Raw genomic sequence first — 20693 nt, forward strand, 5'->3', positions numbered from 1 at the left:
AAGCCGTAGTACTTCTCTCTCTCTGAATTGTAAGAAACATAATTAATTTGGTTATGCATTGATGTTTTCTAATAAACATGTACATTACCCTCTTGCGTATTTACTTTTTATGTTTTTCAGACAATGTTTATAAAGCTCCAAACGGGGCATAACAGCCATAGTCTCACATAGCCAAACAATACTGTTTAGCATAATTGCTTGATTCTCATTGGTTCACTTCAGTCCCGTTCTAGTAAAATGCTCTGTACACAACTGGACCGCATTCATCAGCATCACTGCACCAACATCTTGTTCACAGTCATCGTCGCTCCTCCTTTATATGGATGTATTACCGTTCACAATTTTGTTTTTTCCAACGGCAGGGAAGCACACAATTTAGATACATGTGGCTCTCTCTTGGCATGGGAGCTTTGAATACATTTTATCATGATTTGGTGTTTATTGTCACATGCATACATTAGACTTAAAAGCAGCATTATAGGCAGTGGAATTCTTGTACTTCCAAGTTCCTCAAAGTGTGTGGATAACTGATGCTCGTACATCATACTTGGCGTGGTGCTTCACATCCTTGAGTATGATATAAGAGAAAGATGGCCACCATATGAAAAGTGAATAATAATATATTCAATAATTATTATATATATATTATATATATATTATATATATTATTCAATAATATGAATGAGGAGCCTGCTTCAAATGTTTATTTATTATTCAATCAAATAAATCAATCATCAATCAAACCATCAACTGTTTTATGTCCAATCCTTTACCCATTTTGACCTGAGATCAGATTCTAAAAATGTCTTCTACATCCTGACAGTTTTCTGAAAAATCTATGTTTCTATGTCAGTCGTTCTTTGATTTTTCAAAAATAGCAGATCTACAAGCTCATAGCGCGCCACTCGCGCGCTACGAGCTTGTAGATCTGCTATTTTTCAATAGCTAAAGCATAACATAATGCCAACACCAAAAGGGGTTTCCGCCCAAAATGGGTTAATGAAAAACTGAGCAATATCCAAATGCAAAGAAGCGAAACAAACTAAATGATTTCAGTGAACAGTTTATGCATGTTTAACATTTTATGCACATGTACTATGCATAAAATGTATGTAAAATAATATAAGCTTGAAACCTGTTGATGTCAATAATTTGATGTTCTCTCACAAATCATAGCTAAAAGGAGAAAAGAGGGGAAAAAACTTCTCTGCAAGTGCAAGGGCCATGGAAATTAATTAGCCTCAAGAGGTCTAGACAGCGGGGAGAAAAACAAGTTCTAAACAATTACTACATCTAAATAAAGTCCAATCAATATCAGTCAAGGGTAAAGCAGCACCACTTCACAGAAACGAGGCCAACCAACCAAGTAAAGGTTGGCGGTGTTCAGACGGAGGAATTGCCATACATTTATAAGCGACTTTTGGAGAAAGTTACTTGTAAATATTGGTATTGCTGTGTAATGTCGTTTAACCCAGTGGTGTTCAAAAATGTTCAGCACCAGGAAATTATGCTGCCAAACACCTGCTAGACAGATGGGCCGTGGGATTGTTATTTGTTTGTCCTGATGGAAGAAAGAAAAAGAAAAAAAAGACAAGAGGGAGAGATCTCACTCACATAGGTCATTATTTAGAGCTAGCTACAGAACAGATTATACAGTAATGAGGCCAGTTTTATGCACATCCATATCTGTCTGTCCCTGGTGCTGGTGCTGGACAAAATTAACTCATCAACAGAAAGGAAACGTCGGCAGCTTGACGCTCCGAAAAGTTTTACTGTGCAAACTCAGCAACAAAACGTTTCGACCCCGGGATCAAAACGTTGTTTGCCGAGTCTGCAATAGTAAAACGCTTTCAGAGCATCCAGCTGTGCAAACAACCTGCCCATAACCAGTCCCGGTTCGATCCCCAGCGTCGCTTCACTTTGTGTCAAGGTGTCCTTGAGTAAAGACACTGAACCACTAGCCTCGGAAACTTTTTGTTCTCAAAGGAAAAGTGTCATAGGAGTACTGTGGGAGTGGACCTTGTATTGTAGTGTCATAGGAGTACTGTGGGAGTGAACCTTGTATTGTAGTGTCATAGGAGTACTGTGGGAGTGGACCTTGTATTGTAGTGTCATAGGAGTACTGTGGGAGTGGACCTTGTATTGTAGTGTCATAGGAGTACTGTGGGAGTGGACCTTGTATTGTAGTGTCATAGGAGTACTGTGGGAGTGGACCTTGTATTGTAGTGTCATAGGAGTACTGTGGGAGTGGACCTTGTATTGTAGTGTCATAGGAGTACTGTGGGAGTGGACCTTGTATTGTAGTGTCATAGGAGTACTGTGGGAGTGGACCTTGTATTGTAGTGTCATAGGAGTACTGTGGGAGTGGACCTTGTATTGTAGTGTCATAGGAGTACTGTGGGAGTGGACCTTGTATTGTAGTGTCATAGGAGGAGTACTGTGGGAGTGGACCTTGTATTGTAGTGTCATAGGAGTACTGTGGGAGTAAACCTTGTATTGTAGTGTCATAGGAGTACTGTGGGAGTGGACCTTGTATTGTAGTGTCATAGGAGTACTGTGGGAGTGGACCTTGTATTGTAGTGTCATAGGAGTACTGTGGGAGTGAACCTTGTATTGTAGTGTCATAGGAGTACTGTGGGAGAGGACCTTGTATTGTAGTGTCATAGGAGGAGTACTGTGGGAGTGGACCTTGTATTGTAGTGTCATAGGAGTACTGTGGGAGTAAACCTTGTATTGTAGTGTCATAGGAGTACTGTGGGAGTGGACCTTGTATTGTAGTGTCATAGGAGTACTGTGGGAGTGGACCTTGTATTGTAGTGTCATAGGAGTACTGTGGGAGTAAACCTTGTATTGTAGTGTCATAGGAGTACTGTGGGAGTGAACCTTATTGTAGTGTCATAGGAGTACTGTGGGAGTGAACCTTGTATTGTAGTGTCATAGGAGGAGTACTGTGGGAGTGGACCTTGTATTGTAGTGTCATAGGAGTACTGTGGGAGTGGACCTTGTATTGTAGTGTCATAGGAGTACTGTGGGAGTGGACCTTGTATTGTAGTGTCATAGGAGTACTGTGGGAGTGAACCTTGTATTGTAGTGTCATAGGAGTACTGTGGGAGTGGACCTTGTATTGTAGTGTCATAGGAGTACTGTGGGAGTGAACCTTGTATTGTAGTGTCATAGGAGTACTGTGGGAGTGAACCTTGTATTGTAGTGTCATAGGAGTACTGTGGGAGTGAACCTTGTATTGTAGTGTCATAGGAGTACTGTGGGAGTGGACCTTGTATTGTAGTGTCATAGGAGTACTGTGGGAGTGGACCTTGTATTGTAGTGTCATAGGAGTACTGTGGGAGTGAACCTTGTATTGTAGTGTCATAGGAGTACTGTGGGAGTGGACCTTGTATTGTAGTGTCATAGGAGTACTGTGGGAGTGGACCTTGTATTGTAGTGTCATAGGAGTACTGTGGGAGTGGACCTTGTATTGTAGTGTCATAGGAGTACTGTGGGAGTGGACCTTGTATTGTAGTGTCATAGGAGTACTGTGGGAGTGGACCTTGTATTGTAGTGTCATAGGAGTACTGTGGGAGTGGACCTTGTATTGTAGTGTCATAGGAGTACTGTGGGAGTGGACCTTGTATTGTAGTGTCATAGGAGGAGTATTGTGGGAGTGAACCTTGTATTGTAGTGTCATAGGAGTACTGTGGGAGTGGACCTTGTATTGTAATGTCATAGGAGTACTGTGGGAGTGGACCTTGTATTGTAGTGTCACTAGAATTTCGCGGGCCTTCGGCCCGCTCATCCCAGAGTTGCGTTGCACCGCGTTGCGATACAGAAGTCCACAGATACAGAAGTCCACAGTGACACGCGTTGTATGCAGCTGTTTTGTGTTGCAGCGCGTGCGCGCGTAGTGTTGTTGTTCTTATCCATAACAATAAATGGATCAAATATGCTCTATATTAGTTATGTATAGATTTAAAGCAGTGGCTGTCAAAGGTGTGATCCAGGGACCCTCATGGTTCCTTGAGGGGGTTCCAAATGGACCCATTATAGGTCTGTAACTCTGAGAGTGTACAAATGGAACCAAGTGGACCCTACAGGTCTGTAACTCTGAGAGTGTACAAATGGAACCAAATGGACTCTGTTATAACGTTTAACTGTGATACTGTACAAATGGAATCAAATGGGACTCTTATGGGTCCATTTGGTTTTACTCTCAGAGTTATGGGGGTCCTTGAAATTTAAAAGGGTTGAGAAGCTGTATGCAATGGCTTATGTCTTGTAAAAAGAGAGACCAGCCTATTCTCCAAAGCATGATATCTTATGCTTTGCTAGGTTGTACAAATTAATATTGGGTCAATATAATTTGCAGGACTCACGTGTGTGCTCTCTGTCTCTCTCGCTGTCTTCTCTCTCCTCCGTCTCTGGGGTGTGTGTGGGGGGGGGGGGGGGGGGGGATTAGTGGCGCTGCCTGCGACAGTGCTATACTTCTCCAGCAGCGGTGCAGAACCGAGAGAGTGACACATTCTTGTGGATGTGAACTGCGCAAGTTGTAGCTTTAAAGTTCGGATTGTGTAGTCGCACCGGTGGTACAACGTGAATGTTACAACTCGCACGGTGATGTTGTAAGGCGCAAATGCGAGTACCTAGTCGCACTGTCGAGCCCTGTGTAGTGTAGTGGCATTTTCGCTGCATCGCGAGGCGATCCAAATTCCCCCTCGCGCACGCACGCACACACACACACACACACACACACACTGGACGTAGCTGTGTGTTGTTGCAGCGCGCGCGTGTGCGTGTAGTGTTGTTGTTGTTGTTCGTGTCGATATTTGCGCGTCGGTTTGTCCCGCTTGTACCACGCCAGGTTTGCACAGTGCGCTCAGTGCGATATTTCCGAACGTGGGCGTTGTGTGTGTGTGTGTGGGTGGGTGTGTGTGTGTGTGGCTGGCTGTGTTTTGTTGCGTGGGGATCGCCATGTGAGGGGGCTAGCCAATAAGGGCCCTGTGTTGCATGTGGAGAATTGTGTAGGTGAGTGTGTGTGGTGTAGCCGAACGGGGTGGTGAGGACATGAGGGGGATGTAGCACAGCAATCGGTGACCCCTACATTAAGCTGTGTTGCTCCCAAGATGCAGTGCAAATGCGTGTTGTAGCAACCGTAGCCAATGGGAAAACAGGATGCAGTGTTGCCAGGTCCGCGAATTGTAAGCGAGTTGTAAGTAGCGTGTTGAATGGCATTTTTTCTGGGCTTGTTTTCATAGACCTGGCAACAAATTAGGCGGGGGTGTCGGTGCTTGTGGCGTGTTTGTGTTTATTATTGATATTGATGTTGTTTGTGAGTGTGGACGGGAGGCGGCTGTAGTGGCAGTGCAATGACAGTTTTTACGCGGGTGTTGTTGACTGTGGGCGTGCGGCGCGACATGAGGAGATAGCCGTGGATCGACGCGGAGGGTAAGACTGTGTCGTGTTAGTGTGTTGTTGCAGTGTGTGTTGCAGCGTGTTGCAGCGTGTCAGTGACGTAGTAGCTGGTGCCTTTTGTTCCTGTGCGTGCTTTTGGGGACATGTTTTCAATTGTATATAAGGATAGGAGTACTGTGGGAGTGGACCTTGTATTGTAGTGTCATAGGAGTACTGTGGGAGTGGACCTTGTATTGTAGTGTCATAGGAGTACTGTGGGAGTGGACCTTGTATTGTAGTGTCATAGGAGTACTGTGGGAGTGGACCTTGTATTGTAGTGTCATAGGAGTAGTGGGAGTGGACCTTGTATTGTAGTGTCATAGGAGTACTGTGGGAGTGGACCTTGTATTGTAGTGTCATAGGAGTACTGTGGGAGTGGACCTTGTATTGTAGTGTCATAGGAGTAGTGGGAGTGGACCTTGTATTGTAGTGTCATAGGAGTACTGTGGGAGTGAACCTTGTATTGTAGTGTCATAGGAGTACTGTGGGAGTGGACCTTGTATTGTAGTGTCATAGGAGTACTGTGGGAGTGAACCTTGTATTGTAGTGTCATAGGAGTACTGTGGGAGTGGACCTTGTATTGTAGTGTCATAGGAGGAGTACTGTGGGAGTGAACCTTGTATTGTAGTGTCATAGGAGTACTGTGGGAGTGGACCTTGTATTGTAGTGTCATAGGAGTACTGTGGGAGTGGACCTTGTATTTAAAGTGTCATAGGAGTACTGTGGGAGTGGACCTTGTATTTAAAGTGTCATAGGAGTACTGTGGGAGTGGACCTTGTATTGTAGTGTCATAGGAGTACTGTGGGAGTGGACCTTGTATTGTAGTGTCATAGGAGTAGTGGGAGTGGACCTTGTATTGTAGTGTCATAGGAGTACTGTGGGAGTGGACCTTGTATTGTAGTGTCATAGGAGTACTGTGGGAGTGAACCTTGTATTGTAGTGTCATAGGAGTACTGTGGGAGTGAACCTTGTATTTAAAGTGTCATAGGAGTACTGTGGGAGTGGACCTTGTATTGTCATAGGAGTACTGTGGGAGTGGACCTTGTATTGTAGTGTCATAGGAGTACTGTGGGAGTGGACCTTGTATTGTAGTGTCATAGGAGTACTGTGGGAGTGGACCTTGTATTGTAGTGTCATAGGAGTACTGTGGGAGTGGACCTTGTATTGTAGTGTCATAGGAGTACTGTGGGAGTGGACCTTGTATTGTAGTGTCATAGGAGTACTGTGGGAGTGGACCTTGTATTGTAGTGTCATAGGAGTACTGTGGGAGTGGACCTTGTATTGTAGTGTCATAGGAGTACTGTGGGAGTGAACCTTGTATTGTAGTGTCATAGGAGTACTGTGGGAGTGGACCTTGTATTGTAGTGTCATAGGAGTACTGTGGGAGTGGACCTTGTATTTCGCTAACCCAATAACAGTGCAGGTGGACGTCGCTCCAAATTTGATGACGTCAGTGTTCTCCGCTACATTGTACTGGGGAGGGGAGGGGAGGAGGAGGGGAGCGGGAGGAGGCGGGCTCATGGGTTGGTGAACCAATAGGAAGTCGGCGTCGGTTTCCAGCGGTGGTTTGTTCCGCCCCTCTATGCCCAGAAAAGCATAGGGCTGAATGAGCCCTATGCTTTTTCTGGGCTACTGAACCCCTAACTGCTCCTGATGAGCATGTTGGTGCTTCGCATGGTTGCCTGTGTCATGTTATTGTGGTTGTGCCTCACGGGCACCCGTAGCTGGCAGTCTACATTTAACGGCAGTGTTGTGAAGATCAACAGATACTATTATGTTGTAAGTGCTATAATGTTGTAAGTGAAGTCACCTAACATATATAAAAGGTGTTGTCACGCCTGTTCAATCCATTACATGTTGTCAGAAAGTAAATTCGGAACACGGAAGAAGTAGAACAGAAGTAGCACACCATCAGTGTGAATGTGTGTGAATTGGTGAATGAAAGTAACGCAGTGTGTGGATAAAGTTTATATAGATATAATAAAGAGGAAAAAACATCCGCACACTAGTTTCTAGAGCAAAATGATTTTGCCTGATGATGAAGACCTAGCCTAGTTGGTCAAAAAGTTGCATTTTTTTTGCCTTTAATAAAGTAAGTCTCATGGAGCTCTAGAAACTAGTGTGTAGATGTTTTTTCCTCTTCTTTGATGTTTGCCATGATGCCTGACGTCCAGCACCTGGCCTAAATGTAGGCATTGAGATGTGCTTCTTCTCCATCTTCTCTATAGAAATAATAACCTTTTACAATAACCATGAGTTAAAGGATAACCCTTTTGTGAAGCTCAAAGTACTGCTATGAAATAGCAGAGACCAATCATCAGTGGATTGATTAAAGCCAAAGTTTGAAAACAATATGCATGCATTATTAAGACATAGAATGACGGGATGATACTGTTGTTACACTCTACCTTAAATCCTCCACAGGCCGAGCAGATCGTGAAGATGGTTTTCGAGGCAGGTGTGAGAGAGCTGCAAATCCGGCAGGAGTCCGGATGGTGGCTGTCGCAAGAGGGCGCCACTTTGCTTTTCCTATTTTCCTCTGACGGTTCTTGTGGAGGTCCAGTAGTCGGCTGTGTTTCAGCAGTGTCCGGGGAGCCCCCGGTAACAGCCGAGCAACAGTCACTGCCCTCTGATGGCTCAGAGGAGTCCACCGGCTGGCCCGTGTGGGGTTCAGTCTCTTTGGCGATACCTCCACTTCCCTCCTGGAACACATTCCTGGGTGTGTCGTAGAGGTACCTGAGCGATGTGGGCACTTGGTATTCGTGTCCTGGAACTGGCGGGCAGGTACAGGGGCTCAGGTCTGCAGCCAAGTGAGGGGGCAAGGTCAATATAGAGCCAAAATCCTCCCCGGGGGCAATATCCAGACTGCCTGTGTAGGAGGAGAAGCTCCCAGTGTAAGACGAGTGGCTTCCCGTGGCTATCCCACTGTCAGCCGAGCTCTGGCGACCGATCTCCTGAAGTTGACGCGGGGCCTTCGAAGCAGTGCGGCATCCACCTCCCTGGCTGATGGAGAGTTTCTCCGTGCTGCTCTGCGAAGCCACTTTGGGCCCCGTCTGACCAACATTGTCAGAGGGGCTAGAGGGGCCGGTGGCTGGTTCCGGCCAAATGGCCAGCCGGCTGCCAATGCTGCAGTCCGAGTGGCTTGTGTCAGAGGTGTCAGAAGAGCCCGAGATGCTGCGGTCGTCTCCTGCCAAGCACGGGTTGTACACAGATAGGGCTGCCAAAGAGAACATGAACAATACTGTTTAACAACATTACCATTCGTTTTAACCACTTAAACAACTTATATTTAGTTGAGCTTGCAGATCTGCTATTTTTGCCAAATGTTCACCCGAGAATAGGGATTTGAGGGTTCATGTGAACAGCCTATATTTTAATTTCCTTATGCCGGTTACTTGTCAGCCATGTCTCCCACTGATATTCACCACACAATAAACACCCTAATTCAAGTGTGTGGATAGTATTACATTTGCAAACTCAAGTTAAAAACAACAGTGTTATTAAAAGTCAATGTGTTATTTGAGCACCTCCTGCAGTACATACTCAAAAATGTAAATCAAGTAAATTTGTAAAAAAAAAAAAAAAAAAAAGAATCGCTGACACTTCCGGATGATATGCGTGGAAAACAAACAGACAGTAGACATCTAAAGAGCACTCAGGTCCTAACAATGGTCTCTGAATCATGTTTACAATGGGGGTCTGTGGGGGTCAGAGAACATAGTGTGGGGGTAGATGGAGGGCATTACATCCTGGCGAGGCCCCACCTGCGCTGCTTCGGTGAGACAGCATGCTCAGTCGTTTCTCCAGCTCCTGGGCCTCATGGTTGGCCCTCTCCTCTGAATATGCCTTGTTGGCACAGGGATCTGTCAGAGAAAGCACATCATTATGATCATTGGTATATACGCCTCGATCTATAGACCTTATTGTTTGTATTGAGACTCTCCGTGCGCACACACGTTGCATTTCCAACACGGTTATTTTGAGAAGCGCTCGTTTCAGTTCACTCAACGCCCTGTGTATGAGGCTCGTGAGGATCGCCCAAGCGAACTGCTCGACGAGCCCCCACAAGGAACCCTGGGGCGGACGCGCTTATCCACAGTGATGTGTGTCATGAGGAGGATAAGCTACAATTCCTAGGAATAATTAGACATCTCACAGTTTAAAACGTTTTGTGCCGAAGGCACAGAGGCAAAACAAAGCGTCTGTAAAACATCAACAATATCACTCTTATTATGTACACATTTTAGATTTACTAATAACAAATACAAAAAATGTAAAAGCCAAATATTGGGCGTCAGTGGTTAAGGTGGTTCTCTGGTTCTCATGTGGATCTGGCCCCGTTTCCCTTTCTCTCTACACTGCGACTATAAAAAGGAAACAAAAGGCCCTCAAAAATAATTAATTAAAGCATAATTTGCTTATAATGACAAAACCAAAATAGGGAGACCAGGTTGAAAATGGTTAAAATATATTTAAATGGGTGCGCACAAATTACTGAATACAATTTAATTTAACTTTTTGTAGCTATAGAGGGTATGCACGTGATATCATCATGATCATACCCGGAAGTTATGCAGGAACGCCTACTGAGTGGCAAAAAAAAAACAACTTCCTGGCCTTGTCAGCCCATACATCCAAACAGAAAAGTCCTATCTGATTGGATTAAACAACGTTAAACAATCGTCAAAAAATCTCAAGGCACACCTAGACTTGACGTCAGGCACGTGCAGAGAGTGTTAGAGAGGCAGGGGCTGAAATCCCATAAGAGGGCACTTTTGGCCAAAAATAGCGAAAATAGCAGATCTACAAGCTCACAACGCAGAGCTTGTAGATCAGCTATTTTCAGGGTGCAACCCAGCACCCTTTATCTACTGGAGATGCGGTGTACGACATGGATTTCGAAACAAATTAGTTCAATGCAAAATGCTGCGTTCAAGTTCAGGAGACTTCTGAAAAAAAACAATTCTCCTGAATGCTGCCTTCCGGTATGGCATGGAAAGAAGACCAGGGCATTTGCATTTCTAAAAGGGCAGGGGTAAACGGGTAAAAGGGCAGGGGCTGAAGCCCCCTTTGATATGTATGTGTGCACGTCCCTGCTTGACGCCAGTGTACCCCGTCATACCATTTGGGAACCACTGCATCAGACACTAATAATTGAAAATCTTCTCATCCTAATTTTGCACAGGGGCAACGACGGCTCCTTCTGACAAATTGACAATCTCGTTTGTAAATTGTAATTATTGCTTCAAAGCCTGTTAATCAAAGAGGAGCGTCGGTGAGGCGGTCAAGTTAACCATGCGCTGACGTCACTGAGAACATGGGATCTATGGAGTGACGCAGCTGAGCCTGAATTTGTAGCCGCGGTGACACAGAGACAGCTGTGAAAACATGCTGCTGCACACATACCGTGACCCACAAATACCGCCACCCATTTGGGGTGCCATGTCTTTGTGCCGTACACACAACGCACAACATCATCACAGAACAAATTAGTCGTGCTGTAGTTAGCCGAAGGTTAATTTACACTTCCCCGTAACAGTGTTTTTCTCTTGGAAACCATATTTTGGGCCAGCGATGCGGTCACATGACAGAGGTCCTCCAGAGTAGAGGTGGTGGCGTGTCAGCACCACCCCTGTGTGCAAGGCGGAGTGTTGGCGGCCGGGTTGGAAGGGCAGAGAAGGGGGTCACACAGGGGAACACCTTGCAGTGTTTGTGCAACACCACAGTGCTTATTAATAGTCTGACCACATGCCCCCAGCGGTATGCACGTTGCCGCGGGCGGGTAAAGACCACGTCCCCTGGCCTGGACTACCAAGGTCAGCTGCTAGAGCGCTGGGCGGCATCGATTTGTCTGATCTTTCCGTGTCTTCTAGGGATAATTTGGCACGAGTAAACATTACCTCGGCCATCTGCAAACGCTTAACCACTTTCAACCTGGCATCCCTGTTTGGGGTATGTCGGTAGGTGAACATTATCAAACCTTTGAGATTTTCTTTAAAATAACGAGTGAGCTGCATGCGGCACTGCATGCAAGACGACGTCGTCGTCTTCATCATTTGATGAAGTAGTGCTTAATTGGCTAAGGTTGTTAAGGATTACTATACTTAAATACATATTTTGAGTATCTGTACTTTACTTGAGTATTTGTCATTTTGGATACTTGTGACTTTCACTGTAGTACATTTCCATTTAGTGAAAACTGCCTCAAACTTTCTAGAAAATATTTACATTTTGGGCGAAAAATGTAAAAATGTCAATACAGCAATTCATTGATATTGAAAAAGAAAATGTACTTTGTAATTTGTACCTTTGAATAGTGCAGTGTTTTTTTTAATCAAGTACTCCAGAACAAATTTGACTGAGCACCTTTAGTTAATATTAATAATATTTATTTGACCAGGAGTATCTATATTTTGTAGTACTCGGGATTAGGTATACTCTGTCCACCGCTGCCTGTATGCAACACAGAGATGGTTGTTGATAATAATGTGGGTGCGCTGGAGCACAGAGGGGGAGAGAGAGAGAGGGAGTGATGAAGGGAGAGGTATGTGAACGAGGCAGCGAGCGAGTGACGCAAATGAAATGACAAGAGGGGCTGGAGATCAGATGAGCCAGCGGGGTTAACAAAATAGAGATGAAGAGAGGGAGACGGACAGTTTCAGTTTAGAGTGCCGAGTGGGAGACAGAGTGGGGGACAAGAGCTGACTAACAAAGGGATAGAGAGAGAGAGAGAGAGAGAGAGAAGAGAGAAGAGAGAGAGAGAGAGAGAGGAGACTGGAGGGAGAGAGAGAGAGAGAGAGAAATAGAGAGAGAGAGGAGACTGGAGGGAGAGAGAGAGAGAGAGAGAGAGAGGAGACTGGAGGGAGAGAGAGAGAGAGAGAGAGAGAGAGAGAGAGAGAGAGAGAGAGGAGACTGGAGGGAGAGAGAGAGAGAGAGAGAGAGAGGAGACTGGAGGGAGAGAGAGAGAGAGAGAGAGAGGAGACTGGAGGAGAGAGAGAGAGAGAGAGAGAGAGAGAGAGAGAGAGAGAGAGAGAGAGAGAGAGAGAGGAGACTGGAGGGAGAGGAACATGAAAAAGTGTACATGGGTGGGGTGGGGGGTGGGACAGTGGAATCCTGTGGATGAGGTTACAAACATGCTCAGAGTGATTAGAAGGGTTTGGGTGCTCTGCTCATGTGAAGCGTAACTGCGTAACTTTGACCTCTCTCTCTCCCCCAACTGCTATTTATTCTCCTACAGCACCAACAATAATAGGAGTAGGAGCTCAACTTCTGATAGGGCATAGCCATGTGAGAAAACACAAGCCCACAGCTGCCAACCCCAGTCTCACCACTGCAGCAGTTTTCACATTGTATGATAAGAATGAGAAATGCAAGTCTGGAATATAAGTCTTCAGGCTAAATGAGCTAGTGGGGAAAACATCTTGTTTTGTTGCGTATTGCTTATTATGTGCATCATGTGTTATTATGTGCATCATGTGGCTTCTCACATCTGGACAATTCAAACATGTCTGACTATAGATCATAATTTAGTTTTTATTATTCATATTTTTGTCCCATTAGATATACGCAGTGTGAGAGAGTATCTTTTTTTTTTTTAAGATATTTTTTTGCGGCTTACGCCTTTTATTGGTTTTTGAAGGGACAGACAGTAGGCTGACAGGAAACGGGAGAGAGATGGGGGAAGACATGCAGTAAAGGCCGTGGCGGGCTCGGGAGTCGAACCCGCGGCACACTGCGACTGGATTACCAGTCGGGTGCCCAGACGGTTACGCCACCGCCTGGGCTGTGAGAGAGTATCTAGTCAAGATATGCAGGAATAGGATTGAATAAGACAATTAGTGCATTATAGGTTATTAAAATACTGTATTCAAGCTGATAAGAACTGCAGACATGCGCCGTAGTTTACTGAGGTACAGACTGACTTTCTACGTATCATATTGATCTGTTCTCCAAATTATAGTTTATAATATATTATGCGCTCACACACAAAGTAGAGTGGTTGGAGAGAAGCAAGCATAACGTATACGTATATGTCAGGATTTTTGTTTTGTTTTAGGATTTTTTGTTTTTTACAGTGTTCTAGTTTACATGTTCTAATAGAGTTTCAATAGCAGCAAATTGAAGACCCTGGTATTTCGTGGTGCTGGCAGAAATTCTGCATTTGTATGAGAACATTTATCAGAATTGATAAAAAAAAATACAATGAACTGAATAAACCAGTAAGACGCCTGAGGGCGAGGTCACGTGCACGCATCCGCCTGGGTGACAGTATGGGGGCATGGGGGGGGGGGTAAGAGCTTAAATTTCGGGTCTGTTGAGAACTGTGGGGTTGGAGTTTAAATGGACAGGTATCCGTCAAAAGGGAGACATCGAAGAGGAAGGATGGATGGGGAAGGATTAGATGAACATATGGACCAAAACCTGACAGGCCGTTTGTGTTTTAAGCATTATGTTATACTTTAGCTATTGAAAAATAGCAGATTTACAAGCTCATAGCTCACTACGAGCTTGTAGATATGCTATTTTTTTAAATCGTGAAAATATGGCGCAAATCTTTCAATATATATCCTTTCAGAGCGAAAGTTTAACTCAAATCTTTGCTTCTGGGGGGTCCTTGGAACTACATATTTTCAGATGGGGGTCGGCAGGCAAATACATATCATTTTGGGGGTCCTTGACATGAAAATGTTTGAGAACGACTGACATAGAAACATAGGTTTTTCAGAAAACTGTCAGAATTTAGAAGGCATTTGTAGAATCGTCTTCAGGTCTAAATGGGTTAAACAGCTCTGGTACTGACCCGGCAGAACTGGCTGCAGTCCATAGGGGCCCCTGGAGGGAGAGATGCCCCTGACGATGCAGTCAAACAGAAAGCTGATCTGCTCACCATCCGTCGATGCAAGGAAGAACACACCGGCCCCTGTTATGGATGGACAGAGACATCAGAATCAGAAGTAAGGTGGGTGAAATACTTTGTTGTGCAGGCACTCATTGCAGTTACAGGGGATGGAGACAACAATTAGAGCTACACGGCTGCAGCCATATTTCGGCGCTGCCCTCATGGATGCGGGCGCGCACGCACGCACGCACGCACGCACGCACGCACGCACGCACGCACGCACGCACGCACGCACGCACGCACGCACGCACGCACGCACGCACGCACGCACGCACGCACGCACGCACGCACGCACGCACGCACGCACGCACGCACGCACGCACGCACGCACGCACGCACGCACGCACGCACGCACGCACGCACGCACGCACGCACGCACGCACGCACGCACGCACGCACGCACGCACGCACGCACGCACGCACGCACGCACGCACGCACGCACGCACGCGCGCGCGCGCACGCACGCACACACACACACACACACACACACACACACACACACACACACACACACACACACACACACACACACACACACACACACACACACACACACACACACACACACACACACACACACACACACACACACACACACACACACACACACACACACACACACACACACACACACACACACACACACACACACACACACACACACACACACACACACACACAGTATCAGTCTTTTCAGTCTCTTGCGATTGTGGATTAGATTTTTCATTCAACTGTTATGACTAGAGTTATTGGTATTGCTCCCTTGACAGAAAGCAGATTTGTTTTCTATGCGGTTGCATTTTAGGCTTTGTGTCTGGCCCGAGGACTGACCCTACCATCTTCTATCAGAGTAGGGGATATTATTATCGTCGGAATAGTTACGTGGCGGATAGAAGCTTGATACAATTTAATACAGACGTCCCTTGGGTCATCCTAAAACATCCCAGAAGGGGTGCACAAAAAAAAAAAAATGGCCACCTAAAATGTTGACAGTTGACTCAAAAGACACCAAAATAATCTCCAAAAAAGCATACAATTTGGCATGCATGTGACTTGGACATCCTACAAGGGGTGCCCAAAATAATCTTTAACAGGAAGTGAATTATTGACGAAATTGAAAATGGCCGCCTACAGTGTTGGCGATTGACTCAAAAAGTTTATAGAATCTCATAGAAACATACAATTTGGCACATCCTAAGACATCATAGAAGGGGTGCCCAAAGTTATCTGAGACAGGAAGTGAATTATAGACATATTTGAAAATGGCGCCTACAGTGTTTGGTGATTTTGGGCTTGGTCCTCTCCCGTCTCCTACTCCCAGGGTGCATGATGTCTGTTGGTATTATTGTGGGGTTTGGGGGATATAGTTGATACAGTTGTAGATCTAATTTATGGGCTTTGATAATAGGTATATGTTTGGGTGAATTAGGTATGAGCACCTGAGGGTGGGGAGTATAAATGGCCGTGTGTTATGGACACTGTGATTTTCATCATTGGGGTTCGACATATTTCTGGTCGTAACCGCTCGGCCAATCCAACAAAGTGTCGTCATATGGCGACGTAAATCTTTAAAAGGTTAATGGCTATTGCTCCCTTGGAACCTTTGGCCTATCTCAAAGTGCCCAACCACCCAACCTGTTGTCGATCCCTAAAAAGCAGTTTGTCAACAAGAAGACCTTAAGTTGTCACCCTGTCCCTATAAGACCACCCATGCTAGGGGCTGACCTCAATCAGATTCCACACACACACACACACACACACACACACACACACAGCTGCCCTGGCCACCAATCAGAGGTTTGGGTCACTTGAGTGTCTACACACCAAACAAGACGGAAGTCATAATTGTTGCCATTTACCATTTCTTTCTGGCCCAAACATAAAAGATAAGTCAAGACCTATATTGATCCCAGGGGGGAAATTCAGACACAAAAGGCAGCACAACCGTTAATATATAAGATAATAATATAAGATACATAACTACATCATTGTTGCCTTGTTACCAAATTAGCCATTATGTCCCTATTTTGGGCATGAACATTTTCCACATGAAAACAACTAACAAGTTGTAAGTGTGCTATTTGTCATATGACAAAGTATTAAGCTTAAATGTAATTATTAGGTTTAAAGGAAGGGGGATCATTTTCAGTAGTTTCAGGGTTTTTTCTGTAAAAAAGGCACATAATATATCAAAAACATTTCAAAATGGGTGACCCACCCATGCAGCATCAGCTGTTTCTCAAGGCTACTGAAGCTTTGGGCTACAACAAAAACAAATAACAGGTGAGGGAAAGCGCGAGGTTTATTATGACAGACATAATAATACAGATGCTGTGAGGAATCAAAACAAGCCATGCAAACTTTGACAGACTGTCTGCTATGCTGTCTGCACTGTGATGAATTCGAAACTGTCAGTTTAACACCAAAATAAGAAAAGAAAAGAAATGCCATGAACTTAACTTTTTCAAGGATACTGGCTACAGCAGTACTGGTTCAACTTTTAGAGATATTGAATGATGAAGGTAATTCATCAACACAATCTTATCTAACAATCAAATGGTGGTCGATCCGTCCGTGGCTCAAATGCCAAATAAATAATAGGCCTTGATATTAAAAAAGGTTGACAACCACTGATTTAAACCACAGGACAGCATCGATGTAGAGACCCTTGATGCCAAAACAAGCGACAGTAACGTTTGTTAATTAAAAGTAATTGCAATTGATTAACAACCAGGTTCTCGGAAGGCCTCAATGGGAGCAGGGACGACATTTCAAAAAAATCTAGTGACTCATGCAGTGTGTGTGGGCTGTGGGGGGGTGTAAATTAAGTCTAATTTCTGCAGGAGGGCGATAAGTTTGGCCTTCATTATTATATTTTCTTTTACAAAGTAATTAACAACTTAAACCCCGTGCCCCTTATTCTCGGGGGAGGAACATTCGCCAGAAATAGCTGATCTACAAGTGCTTTACAAACTTGTAGTTCTGCTATCTCTGTGCAAAGAGATTGGGTGCAGAAGGAAACAAGAGCAGACCAAGTACAGTTGCAACTCAGGTCTGTGAAGAATGGAGGATGTATGTACGTGGTTAAGGATGACACCACCACACTTGGATATGAAAAAGCAGAGTGCTCTAAAATCCCACAGCAAACAGTTGGACTGTTCTCGTGAGGCCCTGTGTTGTGGACTCCTAAAAAGCCACCCAATGTCTGAATCAGTGCTGTTTTTGGCAGCAAATTTAAATTTTTGTTTAGTCATAGTCCTTGGAATTAAATTAAATTTAGTCACATTTTAGTCACCCGGAATGTTTTTAATGTTCGTCTAGTTTTAGTCGACTAAATATCATAAGATTATAGTCGACTAAATCTACAGTTGATTTTGTCGACTAAAATGTATTTTGGCGGCGCCTTGATGCCGTCGTAATGGCTGATTTTACACTTGCTGAAAATAGCCGACCTACAAGCTCGCGCTGCGATGCGTTGTGAGCTTGTAGATCTGCTATTTTCAGCATGCAACCCGAGTTGTTGCAACTTATACTGGATCTCTTGTCCACTAGTCCCTTCCTAACATTTTAGTTTAGTTTTTATTTGTTGACGAAATTGTCAATATATTTAGTCTTAGTTTTAGTCATCATAGCTTAGATTTCATTTAGTTTGTCAGTGAAAAAAAGGTAGTCGAACATTTTTCGTCTTAGTTTTAGTCGACGAAATCAACACTGGTCTGAATTAGTTTTTTTGAAAATATATGGATAACTAATGCAGGTATCATTATATTGTAGAACACCAACGCTATTAAGCCACTGTGACAGTGCTGATACATTAACCAGTAACACTGTCCCCTCAGCTCTCCATCTGCTGTGGATAAACTGTACTGGGATTACATATCCCAGGAATGCACACCCTTCAAGACTCACAAACAGGGACGTGCAGAGAGTGTTAGAGAGGCAGGGGCTGGCTGCCCGTAAAGAGGGCACTTTTGGACAAAAATACAGAAAATAGCTGATCTACAAGCTCTCAACGCGTCGCAGCGTGACGCGTTGAGAGCTTGTAGATCAGCTATTTTCAGCTATTTTTCTCTGCACTCTTTAGCTAGTGGAGATGTAGTGCACGACATGGATTTCGAAACAAATTTGTTCAGGAGACTTCGGAGAAAAGAATAAGCAATTCTCCTGAATGTTTCCTTCAGGTTTGGCATGGAAAGGAGAGGAGGGCATGTGCATTTGCTTCACCATAGTAAATGCATGCATTCATGGGCTGGTTGAGGGCAGTTGTTCAGACGAGTAAAAGGGCAGGGGCTGAAGCCCCCTTTGATGTTTATGTGTGCACGTCCCTGCTCACAAACATCGAGGTGCGTCTTCATGGGCACATATCACGAACAAAACATAGTCTTATATTCAGGCCAATAGGGTATATTCATTGAAAATTGCACCCGTTTATCCATTTATTTATATTATTGTTGCTATTTTACATTAAATGAACGCTATTTTATATGCCCAAAATAGGGACCCCTGGGCTTAAGTGGTTAATATTAAGCTGCATCTCAAAGCCAACGGCCAATTCAAGCTAAATAAATCACAAGTCACATTCTTGAGTGTCATGTTTCCAGAGGGCTCATCGTGTATCCACATCACTGTGATGTCGCCGGCTATCTGGCACTCCCGTCGAAGTCGTCATGCCCGTCTCTGTCCAATCCAGGTGTTGACATGCGCTCGTCTGCCGTCTCCCATTTAATGCTTTCATATTCATTCCAAGATGTAAACTGGAGCTATGTAGCCAGTATGTAGCCATACTCGCTGCTCTGGCGGGTACATGTGTATAGTACTGCACTCCAGTACTCCACTGGAGTTTGTGCTAAAGGGAAACAAATTTCCCAGCAGCCAGCTTAGCATTTCACGCCGCAAGAGATGTGTTCAACAATGTCTCGAGTACAAAGAAACAAACCCCTATTGATGTCATACACAAAATACATCTAAACTTAAGACTCACTTTAATGTTTCATAGAACTCTGGTTGTGACCGCCTGGGGGAGATCGGCTCAACGGGCAGACTGAAGTGAGACAAACACTGACTGAGTTCATTCCTCTAATCCTGATCCTTGACACATACAGTATGTTCTCTGCCTTGAGAAGTGCAGTTGGCAATAAGTTACTCAGAGAAAAAACAACTCTAGAAGATTTCATGATAAATTCAATTCAACCCACGGTGGTCCGACCGACTAGACACTGGGCACTGCACTGTGGGGGTGTGGAACGTGTATGTCGAATTTGAAGTCGGTGGGCCGAACAGTTCTCGAATTACGTGGATTACAGTACGTACACACAGCGATTTGGTGCAATTATAGATAGATTAGACTAGAGCAGTGCTCATTGGGCACTGGCCTACTTGAAACGATGCAAGTTGGAAATGTTGGTTCCACAATAATGTCAATCTGCATGTCATGTTTTTCTGAATCTCATGGCCATCAATTTGTGTTGAAACAATGTATTTCATATTCCAATGACCTCAAGGACTGCAATAGTGTATTCAATCAAAATGTATTTTGTTGACCACAAAAGCAGCAAAATATTTGAATGCCTGCCTAATAAAACCCTGAATTTCCCTGGTTGGTCTTATGGTAGAATCTAGGGGGTATCAAACTCGCGGCTAGACAATATTCATCCTTCATTATAACAACTAAGAACAGCAACTAACATGATACATCTTTCATAGACCTCCTACAGTGAGTACACATCACATAGCATGTTGTGCAAACATCCGTTAAGAACAAAACCACCTCTGCTGCAACCAGACAGTGGCCTTGTGGTTAGAGTGTCCGTCCTGAAACTGGGAGGTCGGGGTACTTCGATCCCCGGCCAGGTCATACCAAAGACTGTAAAAATAGGACCCAATGCCTCCCTGCTTGGCACTCAGCATCAATGGGTCAAATCAACTAATCAAATGATTCCCGAGTGCGGCAGGGCTGCAGCTCACCGCTCACAGCTCACCGCTCCTTGGCTCACCGCTCCAAGAGATGGGTCAAATGCGGACTTGCTGAGAACAAATTTCACTGCGGTAACGTGTGCGACAAATCGTACGACTTTGATCCCTGGACTCAGTGTTCAGCCAGTCTGCCATCGTATTCTGACTGTAAACATCAGCAAATGCATCACATATCGGAAGCAGACATGTACAGTAGACATGCAGGATGGCAGGCCCTGTGACAGTACGTAGCCAGAATGACATGGAAAACCAGCAGTATAGAGGGTATGCGCATGCTTAAAGTGAATGGCACATCGAGTGGCAAATCGAGTGGCAAAGCAACAGGCAAAGTGAGTTTAACATTGTTTAATGTTGTTTAATGCAATCAGACTTTTC

General features: G+C 44.7%; 1 protein-coding gene across 3 annotated transcripts in view; it reads right to left on the minus strand.

Moving 5' to 3' along the window:
• LOC306914485 (protein Dok-7-like) overlaps positions 1–20693 on the minus strand; it is a 50897-nt gene that overhangs the window by 24684 nt on the left and 5520 nt on the right. For 2 of the 3 annotated variants that reach the window (XM_079491525.1, XM_079491523.1), the window contains exons 5-7: positions 14246–14365; positions 9192–9308; positions 7854–8662 (exon numbers count right to left, since the gene is read on the minus strand). In XM_079491525.1, the coding sequence (XP_079347651.1) occupies positions 7854–8662; positions 9192–9308; positions 14246–14365 (1046 nt within the window). The remainder of the gene's footprint in view (positions 1–7853; positions 8663–9191; positions 9309–14245; positions 14366–20693) is intronic. The other variant, XM_079491524.1, reaches the window with a different exon arrangement.

Source organism: Electrona antarctica (genome assembly GCF_951216825.1).
Source record: "Electrona antarctica genome assembly, chromosome: 21".
NCBI classification, from domain to species: Eukaryota; Metazoa; Chordata; class Actinopteri; order Myctophiformes; family Myctophidae; genus Electrona; species Electrona antarctica.